The following is a 24,797-nucleotide window of genomic DNA, read 5'->3' on the forward strand; positions in this document are numbered from 1 at the left end:
CGTGATAGGCCAATCGGTGCGCTCCGTTAACTTTGGCCCCAACTTTGAGTTTCACGAGTTTAGCGACCCTGGTAGGCATCCCATTGGGCCGGGTCCGAGTCGGGTAAGACTAAGAGTCAGCGGGCCAGGGCCAGACCGGTCCTCAAAAAGTGGGCACGTGCAGTGCTCTAGTCCACGGTCCCTTTGGGTCCCCCTGAAGGCCTTGTTAGGGTTCCCGAAGTTTTATACAAGTGGTTCTCAAATCGGTTCTCAAGTCGTTCATACCTATCCATCCATTCATCCTTTTACTTCTCACTTGTCTAAACAGTAAAGGATTCTCTTTTCACATTGCAATTATACCGTATTTACTCGCATAATAAAAGCACTTTTTTTTCCTGAAAAATTGACACACTAGGGGGGTACATTCCTTATGTGGGGTGAAATTTTTGCATTTACACACCTTGCGCAAATCTCATTTAAGCTGCCAATATGACACGGCAGGGTACTGTGGCACGTCTTCACTGACGGAGGCACACCCACGGCTCGTCGAGGGCACGCCACAGTAACCATATTTTATAAATTGCTAACCTTTTTTTAGGGCTCTTTCAACGTGCTATTTGCCAAGGAAAAAGCGCCTTACAAAGCTCACTCAGCACGGAGAGCTATGCGACTGTTTACATCGATGCATCCAATAAGCAAAACGTGTCCGGGGCTGGGAAGTTCCTCGACCCCAGCTTTGCTAGGCGTGCGCGCCACTCGGTTTCACTGTTGATCACTTCCGGAACTACGCACTTGCAACCATTATGCACGCGTGTACTGCTATGCTTGGCTTGCCTTGACATGGCCTGGCCACTTCCCGGCCAAAGAAAATTGGCTTGGGCTTGGTGGCTGCCCGAGTTGGACGCAGTTCGAGGCTAACAGAGCCGAAAATTGGAGGTGCATCCATTACACGAGGAAAAAAGAAGTAAAAATATTGATGCCCGTTCTGGGGGATGCGTTCATTATACGAGTGAATACGGTACCGCAATATCCCTAGGGATGCCCCACCCCCAATAACCCACCAATATTTTTGGCACTATTTGCTATTCTTTAGAGAACACCGAAAGACAGTCCCTTCTAGTAATTCTGGGGCTCTGGCCCATGGTGACCTTGGCAGAATTGGTGTTACTCAGCCACAGTGGGAGATGAGAGAACATTGCAAACTGGGAAGGACACTTTTCCTTTTCTGCGCTCCATTGCCTCTCCATGTGAAAACAAGCTTGGCAGGTCACAAAATATAAAAGTACCATTCTTAAAAATTTTCTCGGCTACACGCCAAAAGTTAGCCCGCTCCTAATGTTCACCCGATTCGCTCTCACTTTTAGGTGGGCTACATATCAGGATATTATGGTAGTTGTCTTATTTTGTACTCTCCCCCACCCCTCCTCCCTTTCCCCTGCTGGCATCCCCCATCACTTTGGCAGGTCCCCAAGGGATCCTCGACACATCCATGCTCAAGAACCACTGCCTTAGACCGTCGATCAAGCCAAGCACTAAAACTTGTTTTTTTTATCGATGATGGCTGTTTTTGCAAAGATAAATAGACCAAATTATGTGGAGTGAGTGAGTAGGGTAAATTATTCTCCTCTTCTGAGCTTCAAAATTGATTCACATGCATTTAGTTCCTTGCATTCACCCTTTTGTCATTGTAATCTTCCAACACTCTCCCCTCCCTCCGGGTGGATGGGGTCTCCCACCACTTCTGCCCATCCAAAATGGGTCCCCAAAACATCAGTGGTTGAGAACTACTGCCTTAAAAAGCTTTCCCGCTTCTCCCAATGAGCGTGTCAAGTCCCTGTGGACTCCTCTAAAGGAGCCCTCGCCATCCAAAACCTCGCAAAAGCAGCAGTTCGAATATTCAAAGACGTAAACGGACAAGTCGTAGAGACCGACGCACAAAGCGCCGACCACCAACTGGAATGTTATTCCAGCGTCGCTTCGGAAATAAGAGAGAGATGGTGGTCGGCGCATCACGTGTCCGGCTTCTTCCACTCGTCCATTCGCGCCGCGTGTCCGTTTCGTTCGTTGTAAGCCGCAACAGTGAATGTTGGAGGCTTCTGGAGGTGACGCAAGGCCACCGGAGGTGAAGCGCGGAAGGACACACTCCCGACGACGACCACAACCAAGAGACGCAACTGTACGAAATGGGACAGCCAAAACGGCCGTTCAGTCGGCCGTCCTCTTCATCCAATGGCGTCTCTCGGTTTTTTGTCGTCGTTGGGGCGTGGTCTCGTGTCATTTCTGGAACCTTCCTACCTTCGTGACAGCAACCGACCGACCTCGAGCCTCGCCGACGTTCCCGGGGTTTCAGGGGAATCTCGCATGGAGAACGCACACTGACAATTTAATACGAAATGTGTTATAAGACTGGATTTCGTGAGAAAAGCAACACGCAGTGACCAATGCACGGGTCAAGGTCATTTAAACAATCTCACCCCAAAGGGGCCGAATTAATTATACGACTTTGACACGAAGACGTCATTTGTCACGACACCGCTTGACATCGTGACGTCGCACAATACCCGCTCGTTCGCCTCTCGTTCCGCAAGTCTCCGAGTTCGTGGGATGTGATCGAGACACCCTCGAAAGTGGCTCACCTCACTGAACTGCACCTCCTTGAGCGAGAAGCTGGCTTGCTCTTGGTCTTGGGGGCGGTCGTAGATACACTCCAGCACCTCCAGGTCCAGCACCGTGGTCGACATGCTCAGCGACCACTGCGATGCAGACGACTTCTCCGTGCCTTCCAGCGTCATCGGCGTGGCCGCAATCCTGACGCCGCAGCAGAACCCGACCGGATGAGCCCCAACGCACTTCGTTCCGCGACAAACACCCTTCGACAAGATTGCAATTTCGTTGCGATTGCAATCCCGTGTCCAATGTGAGCACAGTGACCATTCTAAGCGTAACTGAACCAACGTCGTTTCCATCAACGAAAATACAGTCGAAGTCCGCGTCGGGTGGTGCAAGTTCATCGCAATAAAAAAACCAAAAATCCAGGTGGAAAAGAAGAAAAAAAGATGTATGCATAGTGTATGTTTTGTTGCGTGTGCTTTGTTCGGGGTTTTTTTTTCTTGCGATCGTTGAAGTTTACATTTCTAGGTAGTGAGGGAGATGTCAAGGTACCGGGAAGTGGAACTAGGACACGTTTTTCTACCGAGTGCATTTCCTTCGTAAACTCGTGAAGAGACAATCAAGAGCATTTCTGTTTCCTCCAGTGACCACTTGGGAAAAGTACATACAGCATTAACAAAATTAACCTAATTGCAGAGTTTGAGATGTTGTCTCAAGCTAAATTACTGGATCGAAAAACTTTTGACTGCATTAAAAACAACCATTTCTCTCAGACAGTATGTACATTCGATCTCGCAAATACTGGAGAACCTTCGCTCTCGTGAAATGCAGTTCCAGGGCCACCTCACAGACGGCGCCAGCATGCCAGTGCATTCTTTCGTCGCACAACGTCGCGAGAGGTCGTAACGCACTCAGGCGTAAGCAGTCCCAACTGCGTGAACCAGCTCTAAATCCCTTCTGCGAGACACCTCACAAGTGCCGCTGTTTTCACACGACGTTCGCCGATTTGATGTCGAGCATGGGGGGGAAAGGGGCAGTCAAACACTCACCGTAGATGGTTGGTGCGGACGGTCCGGAGCAGAAAGTCTCGCATGGCATCGAGGTCACGGAGGCTCGTGCCCGTGAGCGCCACGAAGAACGCCTCCGCCTGGGCGCGCATCTGCGCCGCAGTGTTGGGGGAGGGGCAGCAGACGCCGCCACCGCCGGAGGACGCTGCCGCGTTGTCCCCGCAGGGACCCACTATGTCGTCGTGGAGGACGACGGCGTAGAGGGCGCTGCAACGCACCCGGAAGTGCGTCAGGTCCACCAGCGTGTCCTCCGTGTGGGACGACCGCCCTGCGAGTGGTTATGTGAACGTCCGTGAAGGTGCACTAGTAAGCGAAGCGGAACCACAACTGGCATCCGCCATATTTGCTTCGGCCGTTCTGCTCTATTCTGGAACACGGCGAGCAACACCGCGACACTTGCAACGTCCTCGGACATCAACCGAGGAACCACGTCTGTGGACAAAGTTGGAAAAGCACTCGTAACGAGGTGCTAATAATAAAGATGCAGTGCGACGTGCATTGCGGGACCGTCTTTACCTTACGTAGATCGTAGAGATGTGACCAGGATGATTTCTAGTATTGAAAATATGTAAAGAAATAGGCAGACCAACTCACTTTTCGTTTTTGTTCTCTGTTTGGGTCTTGGTGCTGGATAAACGAAATAAAAACACAGAGGAAAATCACCAATGTGTTACGGGCGCCGACCAATCTTTCGGACGCCAAAATTTCATACGTGCCCAATTATTTGGACAATACTACGGAACCGTCGCTTGCCCTGTACAGTTAATGTATGAGGCCTGCTTCGGCGGGGCAATTTTCCCGGCAGTTTTGGTGTTGCTAAAGAGTTGTTCCCTAGCTTTCCCTAGATCCTTGCGGTGCAACACGAATTGCTGGGATCGGGTCAGGTTTGAAACGGACGAGCAACTGGGACGACTCGGAGACGTTTCGAGTAGCAGCAGCCAATCAGGGACGCAATATTTTCACGCGACACCCCCGTGGTGGTGGTGATGATGACAACCAAAAAATCGGTTCCGGTTTGAAATGGACCACTTTAGAGGAAAAAAAAATGTTTCAGAAAGGTGAGCTAGTATTCCCAACGCCATCTGAAGATATAAAAACATGTCTATAGCACGTAACTGCGTGCCTGAATAATGCAACAAAATTAAAATTTAATGACGATGATGGCAACTTGCTGCTGAAAATGCAGAAAGAGTATGCCTCATCGCTCGATTTTTCCGACTTTTTAGCAACCACCCAATTGCCATCATGAACCGAACTGCAGTCATTTTTGTTTGTTTCGATTTTGTCTGTGGCCTCAATGCCAGTTTCTGCACTTGCTCCATGCCAGGAGGCGCTGTCTATGTGATACAGAAGCTGGATCGAGAATATAATCGGAATCGTCACCTTTTTCCTGCAGTCGACATTGATTTAATGGTCGCTTTTGTTTTGCGCTGTGCACGGAGAGATTGCGGTCGTCTAAACGTCCAAGCATCGCCTGCTGCCGTCCTGTGCGTGCCTTCTGCCGTCGTCTCCAAGCGGTGTCCAATGGCGCCAACTGCATCTATAACTCCATTGGCTGCGTCCACGGCTAGGTTCGACTCAAACTTTTGTTCTGTGCTGTGCCTCCGGGAAGAGTGTCGAATCCACGGAGGGATCGTGGTTGTCTAAATGTCTAAGAACCGCTTCGATGTCCGCCACTGTTCTTTGTTTATAGTTTCGTTTATGGACAACTTGGCTGACATTGTTGTGACATTCAAAAAGTTCACGGACGTGGATGGTGCACTCCGTACCGGCCATCACGTGGCCGTCTACTGCGGACCACTGAAATCGAAAACAATCCTATCACGAAGATGCGAAGCATCATCCAGCAAAGTAAACATCTTCGACAGAAATCTGTCTGGTTTGGGGAACAATTCGAAAAAAAGAAAACCCAAACCAAAAGTTTAGAAACAACAGTTCCCAACGTTTCGGGGTCGACTTGACTCCTTCTTCAGGGGTGACTAAAAATGGAATGGGACAGCGCGAGCTTCGACCTCTCCTTCCTCTTCTACCGAGGTGATGTTTTGTGAACGTGACGCAGGCCATGGACGTAAATAGATGGTAAGGCCCCGAGGGACCTGTTAATGTTCCCCGGTGTATTCTGGATGTGCCACGACTCCAAGAACAGGCGTCTTCAAATATGTGGCTCCGTGTCTATCACGTGTGCTTTTCCGAAGTCGATCCAATGATCAAACACCTCACAATGTTCCGCGACGGCGCTACGCTCGCGATCGAAATTGCGCACATCGTTCTGGTGCTGGCGCATGCGTTCGGGAAAAGATTTAGTTTCACCGATGTAGGCGACGGGGCACTCCGCACACGGTATCTTGTAAACCACGCCCTGTGCTTTCTCTTTTGGGAGGCGATCTTTCGGCCTTGGCATGAGCCGTCCTAATGTTGACACTGGCTTGTGCACCACTTGGATCCCTTCTTTTCGGAGCACGCGCGCCAGTGTCTCGCTCGTCCCTTTTACATAGGGACGCTGACCTCCAAAAAAACGGCTATTCAAGGAGTTTTGTCCAACGCGTCGCCCGTCGACAGTGCTGCACGCGCAATAACCATGGATCGTCGGGTGGCACACAGCCCCGCCCCATCGGGCGCATCAGCGTCCCCTATGTAAAAGGGACGAGCGAGACACTGGCGCGCGTGCTCCGAAAAGAAGGGATCCAAGTGGCGCACAAGCCAGTGTCAACATTAGGACGGCTCATGCCAAGGCCGAAAGATCTCCTCCCAAAAGAGAAAGCACAGGGCGTGGTTTACAAGATACCGTGTGCGGAGTGCCCCGCCGCCTACATCGGTGAAACTAAATCTTTTCCCGAACGCATGCGCCAGCACCAGAACGATGTGCGCAATTTCGATCGCGAGCGTAGCGCCGTCGCGGAACATTGTGAGGTGTTTGATCATCGGATCGACTTCGGAAAAGCACACGTGATAGACACGGAGCCACATATTCGAAGACGCCTGTTCTTGGAGTCGTGGCACATCCAGAATACACCAGGGAACATTAACAGGTCCCTCGGGGCCTTACCATCTATTTACGTCCATGGCCTGCGTCACGTTCAGAAAACATCACCTCGGTAGAAGAAGAAGGAGAGGTCGAAGCTCGCGCTGTTCCATTCCATTTTTAGTCACCCCTGAAGAAGGAGTCAAGTCGACCCCGAAACGTTGGGAACTGTTGTTTCTAAACTTTTGGTTTGAGTTTTCTTTTTTTCGAATCATCCAGCAAACTACCGATCTGTTTCACCAGCCATTTAAGTACATAAAGCGCCAATGCAGAGGATTTTTAGGCTGAATTCACTTTTCCGTACTGCTTGATTATTCGGACTTCTTTTCGATTTAAATGGAATCCGTATAATCGGCTGGCGAAGATGTTCACTTGGAAGACTCTGTTACCTACAGGTCTAAACAAGATGAATCTTGCATCCCGAAAAGCTACTTATTCTACGAGGCAATGACAAAAGACAATAAAAGATGAAAATGCTATTAAGTTTGTTGTCTTGTAACAAAAAGAAATCAGAAATTGCAGATTTGTGGAAGTGCAGAGATCATTAAACAGGAAGAATATCTAGAATGGACAGTGCTACCAATGCTCAAAAAGCTTGCTTTGTAACACTGTCAAACTCACAAGTCAGTCAGGTTACCAGACTCACTGGACAAGTCGGGGCAGATAATCTAAAAAAAAGGCAGGTAACTCTCAAAATGTTTAAACAATTATTGTCAAGGAAAATCCAATGCATGCCCCAAGCTGCAATGAATGTTTATTTAGCATACACCGAGCATTACCTTTAAAAAAAAAGAAGAAAAGAGAACAGCAACTTTAAGAACTGACTGACCTGCGTGGTAGGTGATGCTGGAAGCAGACGACTCCATGTCTGAAGTGGCATTGGTACTGCCGCTCTCCACAAAGGCCCTCTGACGCGTCATTGGCTGATAGTCCTCATCCGAATCTGAAAAAAAGAAAATCAATTCTCAACATAAATTTTTTTATAAACTGACACAGTACCCAATCTAGCGACAATGATCCCCAGACATCAAAACATCATCAGTGAACTTTGATCAAACAGCAATGAAATCTAGCAATATTGCCTTAATAAGCTGCGAAGTTCTAACAGCATGAGGCACCAACAAGATGCATAGGGAATACTCTAGGGATCAAAGGGCTAGGGAAGTTTATTGCTAGGGAAATGGGGAATAAGGGAGAGGAAATTTATAAGGTGAGGGACAGATGTGTGTGTTTCTGGGCAGGCAGGATGTGCGAGCATGCGAGTTGTGAGAATCAAGAATGAGGTTAGACCTTATGATATTTCTTCCGAGTGCAATACCCAAACCTAACAGAGCAAACTCCACCACACAAAAACAGGCATGTCACTCTTGCAAACCGTAAATTGACACAACCTTAGACTAGTGTGAACGTGATAAGCTCTCTTTTGGTCCACCCACCGAGAGAATGGGTAGACCATCCCGTGTGGGATGCCAGGCCTCGCGAGGGCACCCTCTTGGTTGAGATCTGCCTCTGGAGGTCTTGCTCCACCCGGGCAAAATCCCGCAAGTCCATGGGCTTGCACTTGGAATGGACAGCACCTAGAGCTCCTTCGCTCGCTGCAGATGAAAGAATGTCTGGGGGTAAGGCACAAACAATGTTGCAGACAAGCAAAAAAAAAAAAAGCAACTATGATAGAATATGACATTTCCCCCCAAGGTAAACGGCATGACACAGTATGCACGTGCGACCTTGTGTTTCGTCCTTTACTAACTGAAATATCAAAAGCACTTGTAGAGTCTCATGTATAGCAACACTGTTAAGCAGTAACATCAGTTGTTCCTTGCCAAGCCTTACGGGTCAAAAGTTAAAAATTGCAGATGCTACATTCACACTACACACAATCCAAGGCTCTCATTGTGCTTTTGTTTGTTTTCTCTCGGAGATTCATACCCTCAAGTTAACCTCGAGACTTCCAACCAGATTTAGCTTTAGAGGACAACCTCGGATATGGGAAGGAAAGAATGGTCCTACCACCATGAAAAATAATTTGCTAAGCTAATATTTCCCCTGCATGCATTTGCTATAAGCGAAAAGACTCAGCCATGAACAAGCTTCAAGGTCCATAAAGAGCAATGCACTGACCGGAAGTTGTCATTCATTCCACCCAGAGAAGAGTGTGTGCCGTCGGGTATCCCTCTTCCCTAGCATCCAACTATGTGGTATGCCGTTTATCTGTCTACGTAGTATGCCATTGACTGGTCTAAGGTGCCATGGCACCTTAGGCCAGTAAGTGGCATGAGACACCGTAATGAAGATTTAGAGAAATTACTCCTTGCTGCCAGACAGCTCCTGCCGTTCCTAACAGGGGGACAGTGCGCGCAGTCCCTCAATCGGTAGCCGGTCTATGGCCAAATTGGGGAGTAGGGACAAATATTCAAACCTCCTCTCCCCAAAACAAACCTGCTGCCGCTTTGGGCACTGTCCACTTGGGGTCGGGGTGGCAGGGGAGGAACACGGGTAGAGCTCTGTGGGGGGCACGGGGTGGGGCAACTTCTGGGGGACAACGGGAAGGGGACACGGCACTTGAGGGATGGAGGGAAAGCTACTGGGGCTGCAGTCCAGACACTGCCAATGCTACGAGCTAATGGGAGCAGTCAAGCAGAATCAAAAACACCCTCACTACATGTGCATGATTGATCCAGCGATGACAGAACACATAGAGAAACATGACGAACACCATGAGGGTGCGCTTTTAACGCTATTTGATTGGTCCCCTCAGCTCGTAGCATTGGCTGCATCTCGACTCAAGGTAAAACGAGGTATAGCGAAAGAGTGGGCGCCGTCGGGTTTTTATCTTCCCTAGAGTCCAAGTACGCAGTATGCCTAGCTTCCCTTCTTCCACAAAATAGCACCTGTCCTGTATACTTCTTGTCCTTGTCCTTTTGTTGCGCTATTTTATATATTTTACTACATACCACACTTTGCTTCTCGCCATAGTGGCTATATTTGGCCCTTGCTAAAGTGCTAACTTTAAAAAATTCTAGCCTAGGGAAGCAAGAAAAGTGACTAGCGCGTGTTAGGGAAAGAATGGGTCTACCCGAGCTCCAATTTCCCCAACATCCGACTATGTATTGTGCCTGGTTTCCCTTCTTCCCTAACATCTCACTACATACTACACCTAGCTTTCCCTCATTGATGGCCATATTTGACCCTTTCCCTAACCCAAAACCTTCCGATGCCCTAACCTCCTTTGGAACCTCAAATGATAGTTTGGTTTGATGTAACACTGGCATACACTAGTGAACATTTTCGGTCACTCCTTTATAAAATGAGAGAAGCGTGGTTTGCACATTGTAACCTGCTACTATGAATATGAATGCAAAGCTTACACTGATACAATAAAAAGATATCATTAACAAAATACTAAGTATGACACTAGCAGGCCCAGTATACAGTGCACATCCGCACAGCACGCAACAGGTAGGAAGTTGCTGGAGTCAGGCAATACAATGGGCCTTTTTACAGTAATGAGCGCCGTCTGCAAGGTTGTGGTCGAAGTACAAATGAGGGACAGCTTAACTTGCCTCCGCCCACCAGAATACATTGGCATCGTGCTGTTGTATTGATGTTTCTTGCCTTTTATAACCCTTACTAGCGTATACTCAACCAAGAATGGCCAAAAAAGACTAAATACGCGCAAAGATAGTTGCTGAATGTGTTGGCTGACCGGAACTTTGCCCAGCGAAAATGGCGGCAGAGGGAAGCAAGGCCAGAAGAGGGTGTGTTTGCATGTGCAGAAGCTTACTGAAAAAAGGTCCATTGCTAAGACTCAAGCAGCTGATGGAGCGCGGGCAAAGTAATGGCACAAGCTGCAGTCGGTAAAAGGCTAAAAATCCAGCAGACCCTCTTCCTCCAGCGCACACACACACCACCTTCTGCCAGGCTTTGCCTGCGACTAAGTGTTATGAAAGTTAGAAAGCGTCCCCGACCATAAGCACTACGAGAGTATGTCAGTAATGTGCCCATTTGAATTCAAGCATTCGTTAATGTTGCCGAAACTGCCAGGTCAGCAACATCAATGCAACTTAAAAGTTTGCACAAGAAAGCACGCGCAGGATCGGCGCAGTGCGATGACGGGCCGACATGGGGCAATGTTGGTCCAAAGTTGGGTAGCTGTTGGCCAACGTTGGCGAGTCCCACTTGCCTGGGCAGTAGAAGCCTTTTGCCAGCTTGATGAGGAGGTTCACCTGCCTGGGCGAAAGGAACAGCGGCATCTGGTCCAGGTTGAACTCAACCTCAACCTGGAAAGAGGCAAATCAGTACATCCCCATTAGCCCGACACTAAACTCAAATGCGCCAATCAACAGAAATTTAGATGCGTCACCATCGTACGAGCAAAGGCAGGAGACAAAATCTACAGCATGTTTAGAGCTCCTCCCACCATTAGGGCGACGAAGCTTTTGTGGCGACACAAATACATATATTGGGCATTTCTGCGAATACTCGTAAGCAACCCTAAAAAAAAGAAAGAGTGGGAAAAAAAAGCCCTTTTCGGGGACAAACTGCCAGTCACGGTGTGTGTCGGGGATTGCAAAAAGACACACTAATTAGCAAAACAAGTTCCTATACTTTCCAAGTTACCTATTAATAAGCGAAAATAAACATATAATTCCAATCCGAAACTTGCTTAGCATCATGGAAAACCCCTAAATCAACCATTTTCTAGGAAGACCCAAAGCATTGGGGTAAGCACGGGGGTGCGCTAAAGTTTTCACTCACGCAGCGGCCGGAAGGCAGGCAATGCAAAAACACTGATGACATCAGCAAGTTTCAAATTGGAACAATATGTTCATTTCCTCTAACTAAATAGGTAATAAGTGAATCTTTTTGCAATCTGCGACGTTTGCAGCTACTGGCGGTTCGCTCCCGAACATGGTGTCCTTTTCTCGACCGCCCTATTTGTAGAAAATGTTTGAAAGTGTTCGCAGAAAGACCCGGTACGTGCCGAGCATCGCCACTCACGTTTGGGTCCGTCAGCGACTCGTCCTGCTTGAGCTGCAGCTTCATCTCCTGCCGGCCCTGGAGCCGCGAGATCAGGATCGGGTCCGACTCCGGCTGCGGAGGACTCTCCGGAGAGGCGACGTGTTGCGGCGGCATCTCTGGCGAGCCCGCCATGGAGTCCAAACCCTGTCGCATCGCATCAGGATTAAACGCTGGCGTCACTAAGCACCGGGTGTTCAAGAAAATAGAGAGAACCACATTTCTCCCACAACGAAGAAAGACTATGTGTCGCCAAAGGCTCAGTCTCGGATGTTGTGCTAGCAGTTGGAACCGAATGCCCAAGTTTCAAAATTTACCATTATCTAATTCGAGTTATCCGCAATTTTTTCATTTCTCGACAAGGAATGGCGGTTAACAGATCCCACAAACACAAGATGAGGAATGGTGTTTGCTAGCCAGAACTGGCACAATTTCCTCACTGATGAAAAGTTATGATAAGGACTTATATAACGTTTGAATCGTATTGCAGTAAATTATGAGACTAGCATCTCGTCCTAACTGCTATATCTGAGCGGAGAATGAGCGTTCTGCGACACATTGTTTATTTTTCAAGTAAGAAAACCGCATTTTTTTGTTTTTTTTTCAAGTGACACTTTTTGTTATGAACCTCTACTGAAGGAGAACAGAATGCAAGTCCAGTTAAACAGGCAATGTGCGTCCCAGAAGTGTCCCATCTGTTAAAGTCCCGCTGTGTCTCCAAGCGCATCCCACAAAGGCTCACAATGCCTTTTAGACTAGCGGGCAAGGCTGTCAATCACTCACCAGGGCTGCGGCGGACTGGGAGGGCGAGGCGTTCTTGGCGAGGGAGAACTCGTCCGTGTAGAGGCTGGTGCCCGAGAGCTTGATGCGCTTGGTCGACAGGGCCACCCGCTCGTGCACCCGCTGCGCTATCGTCTCCCCCGCTATCTCCGTCTCCGTGCACACCTGGTCGAAGTAGTCCACCCTGGGAAGGGAGGTCACTCGCGGTCAAGCGATCGGACGGCCGATCGGACAGTCAATCGGGGCTTGCTACGTCTGTCTTTACTTTAGAGAAGTTCCGAGCGCTATCAGTAATGCCGAGCGGCCGATCGGGGCTTGCTGTACCACTCCAGAACTTTGCTTGTTAAGTCTCTACTGCAAAATGGTTCTAAGCACTGTCAGTAACACTTCCCCATAAATTAAACACCTGTGAGTGCGGAAAGTGTGACTCTCCTGTGAGTTGAAGTGTCAAGTCTGATGGAACAAATTTACCATACAGGTTGGAAAAATCTAATGGTGGACTCAGGAATGACAGACTACCCCCAGAGGATTCCTACTGGTCACTAAGTCAAGCGGATTACAAGTCATCTGGGCTTGTTCTCAACCAGTGGATGTTACACTTCTTCGGGGAAAGGCTCGTTTGCACTGGGACTCGTGCCAATGGAGATGAACAGACTTACAAATTGTACACGGGGAACTGAGTTCTGAAAGCGCAGCTCGAGCGAGAAACAATCTGAGCACTCACAACTTGATCCGGACCTCCAGGGCAATTCCGTAATCGGTGTCCGGGTTCGGGATGTGCTCCACACGAATCGTCGTGTTGGTCAGCCGGACCTTCACCCTGCAGAAGACTGCGCAAAAAGGAATGGATTTGCTTTATGGCGCACCGTGAATTCACGAGGGCGCCCATCAAACCATTCGGCCAATCTTGGCCGCGACACGATCACATGGTCGTGTTGCCGCGGGGTCGATCGGGATCTCGAATTCGGCTCCCGACGCGCCGCTTTCTCTCCTAGCCACTGGAGGGCGCTGCAGGCGCCCCCGTGGCAGGCGAGGAGAAACCTCCTCGCCCATCGATAGATATACTCGGTGGGGCAGAGGGCGAGAGGTCTCTAAGAACTCCGGACGCGACCGAGACGCAGGGACTGGCAGGCAAGTGGGTGGCGACCGGATCTAGGATATCGCGGGACGCGAGGCCTAAGGGCCTCCTTTGTGTTTAGCTTTAGCCTTAACGTGCATTTGTAAATAATTGTGTAATGTAGCTTGTATTTGTAGTTTAGATTGAGTGCTTTGTAGTGTTGTGTTTTATTGTACCAATAAACTGGGAGCGGAATCCCGCTCCCGTGAAAGAACCAGGCTGGACTCGGGTTGTTGACGGACCACGTGGGAAACGGCGAATCGGCGGCGGTACGCGAATTCCCACAAATCGCGCATCAACGTTGGGGCAGGCGAGCCGTAATTACGGTCGCAACGTCCGTCGACGACACCACGTGAAAGTTCACGCGGGGCGGTCCCCCTGGTTGGCGGGTCTATACCGCGGCACTGTGAAGGTGGAAAGGGCACGCCAAACAAGTGTTCGGGATGGCCGCGGGTAATTTCGCACTAACAGATTTAATGTTTCTGGCGGACGTCGCGACGACACAAGCGGAAAAAGAGCGACGGCTCTCGGGGTTGACGGAGGGGAACGCCGCGGAGATGACCGTAGTGCCGGAAACGCCGGCGGTATCGCCAGCGGTGTCTATGCCGCAAAGCACGGAGATGTCCCGTGAGTCCGCGGCGTTGGTTGCGGCGTTCGCTCAGGCCTTACAGAGCATGCAGAGGGAAACGCCGCCGCCAAAAACCCTCATCCGCATTCCGGTGCCGGAGTACAGCGGACACAGCGATCAAGCTCTGAGCGCGACCGACTTCTTGCTGGAAATCCAGCGATATCGGAAGGCTACCGGCGTGACAGAGAAGGAGACGCTAGGCAGAGTTCTGCCGGTGGCTCTTGTAGGCCCAGCAGCCAGGTGGCATCGCCTTGTGGGTGAGTCAGCCGGAACACTCGACGAGTTCACGGATCTCTTTCGACAACAATTCTTGCCGGCAGACTACCTGCCAAGAATGCGCAGGGAACTGGAGGAAAGAACGCAGGCTCCCGCTGAGCCCTCTGCTGAGTACCTGCGGGCAATGCAGGAACTCCTGCAGATCGCCGATCCCAATGCTACGAACCAGGAGCAGGTCGAGCGGGTGGTGAGGCAGGCGCATCCCACCTTCTCGCGGTATCTCCGTGGGCGCCCATTCGGAAGTCTGAGTGAGCTAGCACAGGAGGCGCGCAGGGTTCAGGCCGACATACTGGCGGAGCGCAGGTACCACCTTCCCCCAGCACCAATCGACACGCTCGAACCTCGATGCGCGTAGCAGGGGCCGGTGCCACGTGGGTATCGACGGGGGGAGGCCGCAATGGCGGAGGCCAGCGGGGAGCCGAGCCGGAATCCCTGGGAGCTCACGGATGACGCCTTGGAGCCAGGATCGCGCCGAGGAGGGAGCGCGGCCGTCCACGCGACGGAATTCCGTCTGACCGGCGCACCACGGATCGCCGCAGCCCAGGAGCAGGCTGCCGCCGACCCGCTGCCACAAAGGGGTGAGCGCATCGGACGTCCCACTGGGGAGAATCCTATCCCAGGTTGGCGAGGCCGCTGCTTTCAGTGCCACGAAATCGGGCACTATAGGCGCGACTGCACAAGGGAGATTCCGGGAAACGGAGGAGGCCGCCGATAAAGTTATCGGCGGCGAAACAGACCAACGAGCGGGTCCCCGACACCCCTTCGACCGTGTGCGTGCCGACGGCGTATCGAGTCGGAGCAGCGACAAGCACCGCGGCCCCATTTATTTCCCTGACGGTGGCGGGAAAGGAGTTCGCAGCTCTTCTGGATAGCGGGGCTAGTGCGTCGCTAATTGGGGACGAGGTCCTCAGGCATCTCCAACAGAAGTCCGTTCGGGTGAGGCATGGGGAGACCACTTTCCAGTTGGCTTGTGGGTCGACGACTTCGAGGGGAGCAGTGCGTCTCGTGGTACGTTGGAATCAACGCGCGCAGAGACAGCGGTTCGTCCATTTGGCCGGGCTGACAGTGCCCATCATTCTGGGACGGGATTTCCTGGCCCACACGGGCATCATCATCGACGTGGCAAGTGGCGGGTACCGAGAGGGGGCACATGCACCCCTTTCAAGTTTCCGAGAGCGCTCCATGGGGGCCATGGCGGCAGCGCTGGGAAAAGCGACGGAACAGGAAAGAACCGACCGCGACGACGCCATGCCCATGAGTCACCCAACTCCGAGCTCCGCCGAGCACTGCGACGAAATGGGCCACCCGTTGGCCAATGCCGATGGACTGTCCCGACCAGAGCGAGAGAGGTTGGCGGCTTTGCTGCACAACTTTGACGAAATGTTCACCGAACAGCCGGGCTGCACTAAGCAGGTGCAACATCGCATTGAAAGTGGGGACGCACGCCCTTGGAAGTCCAATCCGCGTCCCGTGAGCCTGGCGAAGCGAAAAGCGATAGATGCCGCAGTCGATGAGCTCCTGAAGTCGGGAATCATTCGCCGGTCATCAGGACCCTGGGGATTCCCGGTGGTTTTGGTGCCCAAGAAGAACGGAACATCGAGACTCTGCGTCGATTATCGGCGCTTGAACGCGGTGACCGTAAAAGATGCGTATCCATTTCCGAGCATCGAAGAAATCATCTCGAATCTGGGGAAGGCGAAGTATTTCACTACCCTCGACGCAAGCAAAGGCTACCTCCAAGTGGAGATGAGCCCGGGCGACGAAAGCAAAACTGCATTCGTGTGTCACCGAGGCCTGTTCGAGTTCACTCGGATGCCGTTCGGATTAACAGGTGCACCGATGACATTTCAGCGGTTGATCGACGGGGTGCTCGGAGATGCCAAGTGGCAGCACGCGCTCGCGTACCTGGACGACATCATTGTGTACTCGGAAACTTTCGAGGACCACCTTCGTCACCTCGAGGACGTGTTGCGCAAACTACGAATCGCCGGCCTCACGCTAAACCCGACTAAAGCCCAAATTGGAGCTTCTGAGATCAGCTTGTTGGGATTCCGGATCGAGAGAGGAAAAGTTTCCCCCGACGCGGACAAGTTGCGGGCGATCTTGGAGTTCCCAATCCCTACCGATGTCGGGGGAGTGCGCCGTTTTCTCGGCATGATAGGATACTACCGAGCCTACATCCCGAACTGCGCCGCCATGCAGGCACCCCTCACGCAGTTGCTGAGGAAAGCTGCTCCCTGGAGCTGGGAAGCGCCGCAGGAGGAGGCGTTCCTCCAGCTGACCGAGGCCTTGGCGCGTACAACATCCCTCAAACTGCCAGACCTGAATAGGCCCTTCACGATCCAGACGGACGCCAGCGACCAGGGACTCGGCGCGGTGCTCTTGCAGGAGACAGAGGGAGAGATCCGCCCGGTGGCATTTGCCAGCCGGGCGCTGAACCCGGCGGAGAAGAACTACACGGTGAGTGAGCGCGAATGCCTCGCCATCATTTTTGCTCTCAAGAAGTTCGATCATTATGTCGAAGGGACGGAATTCACGATCGAGACGGACCATATGGCCCTCGCGTGGCTCTCCCGAATCAAGGAACCCGCCGGAAGACTGGCGCGCTGGGCCTTGACACTGCAGAAGTACGAGTACCGAATTCGGTACCGGAAGGGCACGACAAATGTGGTGGCCGACGCGCTCTCCCGCGCACCCGTGGATCCCCCACCGCGCGAGGCAGCAGGCTACGGAGGCGGGGCCATCCCCCAGGAGACGGGAAATCCCGCCTCGCGCTCCGCTCCCCACTGTGGCGGCGTCGCGCAGCTGGCTGAGGCGATTACCTCACTGGGACCGGCGTTCAACCGAACGGAACTGTACGAAGCACAGCAGAGCGATTCATTTTGTCGCGCTATCTTCGACCGGCTCAGGCAAGAGATGGATCCTGACCAGACAGCCGAAAAGACGCTCCGGCACTCCGGAACACCGAGAGGGCCAAGTGCCATCGCCCAGGAGTCAGACATCGAAGCAGGTGAGCTGGAATCTTACCTGATCGATGGGGACGGCGTCCTGCTGCGCTACTTCCCGGAAGAGAGCGATTCAAGTGAGTCGTTCAAGACCGTGATTCCCCGCGATCTCAGAGTGGCAGCGCTGCGTCACTACCACGATGCGGACGGTCACGGCAGTGCACCGAAGTCGTGGCATAAGCTGCGCCGTTTCGCTACCTGGCCGGGCATGAAGGGGCAGCTGTGCCGTTATGTCCGTAGCTGCGCAGTGTGCCAAGAGCGCAAGCCCAGGGGGGGCAGACCGCCCGGCCTGCTCGAGCCCATCGTGAGTACGCGGCCATGGGAGATCGCGGCCTGTGACTTGATGGGACCCTTGCCGCGGTCAAGCGGAGGCTATCAACATGTGTTGGTAGTCACTTGCCACTTCACCGGATTCGTCGAGATGTTTCCAATGCGGAAGGTGACAGCCAAGGGAGTCCTGAGCAGGCTGTCCGAGGTCTGGTGTCGCTACGGGTTCCCCGAGAGACTGGTGAGTGACAACGCCTCGATATTTTGCTCGAAAGTCTTCGCGGCAACCTGCCAGGCCCTCGGGATTAAGCATTGTAAGACTTCGTGTTACCATCCCCAAGCAAATGTGACCGAGCGGCGGAACCGCGACATCAAGCCGCTGCTCGGGGCGTATGCTCGAAAGCAGCGGGACTGGGATCTGCATTTGGATTCGATTTCGTTTGCATTGCGGTCCAACCTCAACCGCAGCACTGGGTTCACGCCTGCGCTTTTGAACTTCGGCAGAGAACTCTCTACGCCGACCGATGCGGTTCTTCGCCCGCGACAGAGCGCGGCCAGAGCGGTGCCCTCGCACGAGGACTTCGCAACGCGCACAAGAGAGCGACTGTCGCGGGCGCTGGACGCCGCCCGCGGAAACAGGGCTCGCGCGCGGGCGGAGCAGAAGAACACCTATGACAAAGCGCACCGCGATGCGCAGTTCGAGGTGGGCGACACCGTTCTGCGGTGAAGTCACGCGCAGAGCGATGCGAGTAAGTTCTTCTCGGCGGCGTTGGCCCCCAAGTGGGTTGGCCCCTTTGTCATCGATTCCAAGAAGTCTCGACTGACATACACGCTGAGGGACCAGAATTCTGATCTCGTCCGCGGGACAGTTCACATCGGCGAACTGAAACCCTTTTTCCCCAGGGAAGGGGATGAGCCGGTCAAGCGGCCGCAAAGGGGCATTCGCGGGCGCCAACGATCTCAGGAGTTCCTGGGACCACCGCGGCACAGCTACAACACGCGTAGCCGGAGGCAACCCGATGGGATCGGAACCTCGTAGAGTGCGTGGCCCGGGAAAGGGAAGAAGAGGGGGGACGATCCGAAATCGGCGTTCCGTAACCCGGGAAAGGGAAGAAGAGGGGGTAGCGATCCGAAATCGGCGTTCCCGGCATATATTTTTTTTATTGTTTTTTGTTTTTCTTTGTGGGTGGGGGTAGGGTTCCTCGGAACCCTTAGTGCTTGTTTTTCTTGTTTTTGCTTTGAATGTTTTGTTTTTTTTGTTTTTTGTGTGCGGCGTTGCTGTTGGTGTTGGGGTACTGCCACGCCTTGGACTTTTCCCATCTTGTGCGTCATCGCCCCTGCGGCTGCTGCTTCGAGACGCAACTTGGTGTGCACGAATGGTCCTCTCTGGGAGAGGATGAAAGGAGGAGTCGCCGTTTGGACAAACACCAGCTTGGGCTGAACTCCTCGTCTTCTGGCAGCGTATTCCCCGGCAGGAACCACAGCTCGGGGAGCTTTGTGGGACGTCCGCGACGCCATGCAGGACGCCGGGGTGCAGTTCTCAGTGACACTGGACTTCCAGCCCCGCATCGTTCCGGGAGGGCGGTCGCAGCTGGGTCGCAACCACAGTCCCTCTCCGGTGCACCACTCTGTGGAGAGGCCAGTCTCATGGTGGCCAGGCACACTGCTCAAGGACCCCGTTGCCCCGGAGGCCGCCGCCAAGCTGAAGTCAACACAGTCTACTGTGAGGTGCTCGGGAGAACTAATGGACCTCAGTGAGGACGACCCCTGGGACCAGCGGTGTGTGTGTGCGTGTGGGGGGTCTCCAGGCCAAACAAAGCGACGGTGTTCCCAGCAGCCTAGCCCTACGTCTGAATTCCGGCATACTTCGATTTTTAGGAGAGGGGAGTATGGCGCACCGTGAATTCACGAGGGCGCCCATCAAGCCATTCGGCCAATCTTGGCCGCGACACGATCACATGGTCGTGTTGCCGCGGGGTCGATCGGGATCTCGAATTCGGCTCCCGACGCGCCGCTTTCTCTCCTAGCCACTGGAGGGCGCTGCAGGCGCCCCCGTGGCAGGCGAGGAGAAACCTCCTCGCCCATCGATAGATATACTCGGTGGGGCAGAGGGCGAGAGGTCTCTAAGAACTCCGGACGCGACCGAGACGCAGGGACTGGCAGGCAAGTGGGTGGCGACCGGATCTAGGATATCGCGGGACGCGAGGCCTAAGGGCCTCCTTTGTGTTTAGCTTAAGCCTTAACGTGCATTTGTAAATAATTGTGTAATGTAGCTTGTATTTGTAGTTTAGATTGAGTGCTCTGTAGTGTTGTGTTTTATTGTACCAATAAACTGGGAGCGGAATCCCGCTCCCGTGAAAGAACCAGGCTGGACTCGGGTTGTTGACGGACCACGTGGGAAACGGCGAATCGGCGGCGGTACGCGAATTCCCACAGCTTCCATTAAAGAAAAGACCACCACTTCTGGCTTCGGTCTTCTCGGAAAAGCTATCAGCAAACACATAAGAATGCCAGCATGTTTCATCCTCTAGATTGTCTTGTAAAGTGGTAGCTTTATGGTAGGTCGGTAAGTTCGTAACCACTAACACATCTTGAAAAAAAAACGGCAACAGGTGAAAGGGATTCAACCTTGGTCACCGGTGTGAAAGCCGAGCGCGCTGCTGACTAAGCTATGGATTCAGCACATAGGAACGGGAGGAGCAGAAGCAGGTGGTGTGAGAGCAGGCGTGGAGCGAAGAGGGATGGAAAGGGCAAGTAAGAGGGGAGCAGAAACAGGTTGGTAAAAAGAGCGTGCAAAATAAGAATGAGTGGAAAGTGCAGAAAAGTGCAGTTCTCCTATCTTGGTAACCCAGAAAATTCAGCGCAAACGCTTTGCATCCGGGTGATGCTGAAGGCAAGAGCAAGCAGAGTCACAAAGAGACAATGGTGCGACGTAAACCGTTTCCATACAAAACACAGTTCCTTTCTCCGCACGCGCCATTTAGCCTCTAGCCTTCACAATGCCTCCAAAACCCGGGCACCTGCCTCAAGATCAGGAACAAAACCAATCACCATCGATGGCATCTTCACACAAGGCGTTCCCAAAACCATGTTGCATGGACTTTAAGCAAACTTCCCGGTAGATAAACCGTTGCTCCATATAACGCCCAAATCAGAAAACAGCAGCAACATCGTCAAGAACAACAAAAACAGCGACGGCAACCATGACAGCCACTGCAGTGCCACCAATGATCGAAACATTCTGTTCGCGTGCGGTGAAATTGCATAATCACCACAGTAACAATGGTAAGGTCTAAAGGCTTGTGGAACATTAAAAGTATTTCAATCAAATCTTAATTTGTTTCAAGATACTTTTTGCCAACGATGGCCCTGTAAAGGTACCGTATTTAAACGCATTTGGCAAAATGACCCAACATGCTGCCAATTTTGGTTTTCTTTTCCACAGCCTCTCCACGCTTTCTTATGCCTAGTATGCCCTAGTCCTTATGCGCTAGTCCCATCTTTGTGTCCTTGCCTGTCCTTTGCACTACTTACATTCAATACGGATAACCAACTGGCCAACCTTAGACTTTTAGTGCAACTCCTTACGCCCCTTCGTTAAAGGTTCACGTCTACATTTAGTGTCGACGGCGCATCCGTCTTTCGTGCAATAACTTGAAGCGAAACGTGTTAATACTTTTTATATTTTGGTTCTTTCAAAGCATTCAGGACTTTCCCTGGCTCTGAACCTCTGCGTGAACAATGCCCAATCCTCCCCGAGTGACCAAATGTTCCTGGATAAAACGGATTCCAGACACCGGCAAACTCGAAGCAAGTTGCAACAGATTCTGCATTCACTCGCAACGGAGTAGAGTCGGCAGCACTACAAGCAGAGACGGCCAATCGCCAGCCGAAAGAGGCAAGATGCCACACAAATGCTTCCAGAATGCCAGGCCATGGAACACTGTTTCGTCCAGACACGTGGTAGCCTATTCGAGCCTCCCTTTTAACAGTTTCGCTGTCAAGAGTCAAGTTGAAAGAAAGTTAAAAGTCACACTGCTCGTACACCGTACAAGACTTTGCCGCAGACGTGACGACAGAATTGTCGGCGGGCAGGCCTCGTGCACGTTCGAAGCATATTTGCATTGCACACTTGTATGCTTCGAACACGTCTGCGGACAGTTTTTGGGTGGCCAATGCGACGTACAGAGAAGGAACATGCCTTAGACTGTGGCAGCAAACCGTCCTTCGCACGATGTACCCCGTACACTGCGGTCGCGTGGAACTATGTGACCGTACCCGTCTCGATGGCCCGAGCGAACATCTCGAGGCCCGTGAGGGGCTCTGCTGCGCTGAAGTCCTTCTCGGCCTCCAAGGGGTCCTGCTTGAGGTACTCCTCCGCAAGCTGCATGCTCGACATCATGCTGCCCCACATCGAGTCGAACATGGACACTGCAAGAGGAAAGGAATGAATAAACGGTCATTACTCCGAGCTACGCGCCGAGCCCTCTCGACTCGCAATGGGGGAGGCATCGGCCACGGCATCCGCTCGGACGCCGCAACTCTCTGCCTGCTATGCTTTTTGCAGTGCAGCAATGTGCGCGTGCACTCGAGTGACTCGCTCTCTCGAATCTAGGCTCTTTACGCAAAACCCTGAGCCTAAACTCTGTTTCACCTTGCGACGCAACGGGACAAACGCCACAAGCCACCAGAGCCCACCCGCGGCTCGGAACATGCCGCGTGACCTACTGGTTGGGCGGAGCAACGCACGGAGTGTTAAAAGTCGCGTAGTGCTTGTGGAGTGTTGGATCCGCTTATGTGACACCTAACGTCCGCTGCAACAAATCGCGAAGATGCCTGACGTCGAGAAGCCAATGTTCATATGCAACGACCCCCCCCTGTATGAGAACTGTATGCATGGAATAGAATCTTCAGAAAAATTGACTTCACGCTACCAACCATTCTTTGGATTGTGTAGTTATCTATGCAGGGCAAGGAAGAAGGTTCAATAAGGGTAAATGTGTGTCAAATGATGAGGAACACTCAGACAGAACAGAGTAAAACACACGATGAGAGCCAGACAAGGTGTTATTAGCTGGTCATTGCAGTTGAAACCTCAATTTCACTGTGAAAACAATGTTTGTTTCGTAACTAGTTAGAACAATAAAACACGAAGCAGACAGGTGGAATCATTTGGCTTACGTGATAATGGTACCTTGGTTGTGGTGCCTTTCAAACTGTCATACCTTTTTGTCTCGTTGTCCTACCCATCAAACTAACTCTTGGTTATGTCTAGTAGTCACCAGTTTCTCCACCAAAAGATTCTTTGCACACTTTTTGTAGAAGTTGTTCACACAGCTTCTGACCTTTCGTATCTTCCAGAAGAGGAAACGTTTATGAGTGCAAAAAGGGTAAGTATACGAGAATGCATTAAAGTGTGCCCAAGGATCTGTAACTAATCTAATCTCTGGGAAAATGGGCAGCGATAGAATTCTGCAAACTTTCTTTCATTGGCCAAAATTAAATAAAATTTTAAAAAATCCAGTAACTTCAAAAAAAGAAAAAAGGGCTAAACAAGTTTTGTGCATATTCCATATGCTGCACAAAGTAGCTCTTAACAAGAAAAGATTTGGTTGTCAGAGGGAAGAAAAACAACATACATTTTGTCTTTGGAATGTTTTAAATTCTGATAAAATAACAGATAACTAAGCATGCCAGTAGCTTCATCTACCACATAGAGGGGAAAATTAGTAATGCATTGCAAGGAGGTCATCTATTTGCACTATGGCCCTTGGGATGAAAGCAAGCATAGATAAGTCAGTCCAAATGCCACAGCAAGCATTCCCCCTTAAGATAACAAGTTCCAACCACTCCACTGTGTTAATCATGCCGGAACAAATACATTCGTCCTTATAGCTTCCTTCCTAAAGCACTCGGTATTTTAGTAACGACTTTCAAAAATTGCTAAAAATAGGGTGGTTGAGGAAATAAGGAACCCTCTCTGGGAACAAACTGCCAGCCATGGCAGATGTCAAAGATTGCAATAAATATATTAATTACAGTGATGTGATTGGCCTAAGCCATTTCGGAGCACCTTTTGGAGCAGCCAAAACAGTGTTTTGGAGCAGCAAATGTGGCTTTTGGAGCAGCCAAAACAGTGTTTTGGAGGAGAAAAAGTGACTTTTGGAGCATATATCTTTAAAAAAAAAAAATATTTGTTTTAGGTGCTGGACAAACGAAGGACACTTTGTATTCTGTTGTGATGTGACGTGTTGGGGCGGAACTCGCTGCTTGTGTTTTTGCTGCTGAAACATCCCACAAAAATACAGTGCTGCACACGTTGCCGAGCAATTCCGAAAAAAACCCAAAAAACTTGCTATCGTTTTACTGGTTCCCGACGTGGGAGATTTTTATAAAAAGTAAACAAACGTAAAACAATGAATTGCAAGCGTCCCGGCTGGTGCCTCTCGTGCAATCATGTTCACATGCACGTGAGGGCAACTTCGGCAGGCTTGCAGTTACACGTGCTTCGTCGCGCGAGCGGAGACAACGGCTGTTTGACCGAAACCGAAACCATGCCACTCCGCTCCGTCGGCAACTGTTTCCCAAAATAGTATGCAAAATGTAACTGTCCAGCATACGGCAATAAACAGGCCAGCGGAGCGTGCTTGCCAGGCCGACAGGCGAGGTGCAGGCTAAACACACAGAAAAAAAGAACCTGAGCGTATCGATGCAAGACATTGCGAATCAGGGTCAAAAAGTTCTTGGAGCGCTTTGTGCAACGACTGAACTCGAGACAAACAAGCGCGGTGTGCGGGTTCAGCATGCAGACATTGCCTTCTTTGCTTTTGCTCACTTCTCGTCATCACCTTTCTCTCGCGGCAGATTTTTCACGTACCGGGGTCCCTCTCGAAAGAAGCCCCACCGAGAGAAACCTAAGTAATTAAAACTTTGCCAAGCAGTCATTGAATTAAAGAGGGATTTTTATAGCAGCGTATGATTTAAACAAGAGCAGGAATGTCGATGCGTTTCAGTTAAGAAAGCGTAA

At 51.4% G+C, this 24,797-nt stretch overlaps 1 protein-coding gene across 1 annotated transcript in view; it reads right to left on the minus strand.

The window, feature by feature from the left end:
* The window catches only part of LOC8035310 (autophagy-related protein 2 homolog B), a 59,812-nt gene extending 37,616 nt beyond the window's left edge, over window positions 1–22,196 (minus strand). The window contains exons 1-10 of the mRNA XM_029976181.4: window positions 22,049–22,196; window positions 13,202–13,307; window positions 12,481–12,661; window positions 11,680–11,844; window positions 10,862–10,958; window positions 8,115–8,273; window positions 7,508–7,621; window positions 4,251–4,283; window positions 3,639–3,924; window positions 2,616–2,787 (exon numbers count right to left, since the gene is read on the minus strand). Coding sequence (XP_029832041.3) covers window positions 2,616–2,787; window positions 3,639–3,924; window positions 4,251–4,283; window positions 7,508–7,621; window positions 8,115–8,273; window positions 10,862–10,958; window positions 11,680–11,844; window positions 12,481–12,661; window positions 13,202–13,307; window positions 22,049–22,196 — 1,461 coding nt within the window. The remainder of the gene's footprint in view (window positions 1–2,615; window positions 2,788–3,638; window positions 3,925–4,250; window positions 4,284–7,507; window positions 7,622–8,114; window positions 8,274–10,861; window positions 10,959–11,679; window positions 11,845–12,480; window positions 12,662–13,201; window positions 13,308–22,048) is intronic.
* Between the last annotated feature and the right edge of the window lie 2,601 nt (window positions 22,197–24,797).

This window comes from Ixodes scapularis, unplaced genomic scaffold (assembly GCF_016920785.2).
Source record: "Ixodes scapularis isolate PalLabHiFi unplaced genomic scaffold, ASM1692078v2 PGA_scaffold10__122_contigs__length_95168666, whole genome shotgun sequence".
Taxonomy (NCBI): Eukaryota; Metazoa; Arthropoda; class Arachnida; order Ixodida; family Ixodidae; genus Ixodes; species Ixodes scapularis.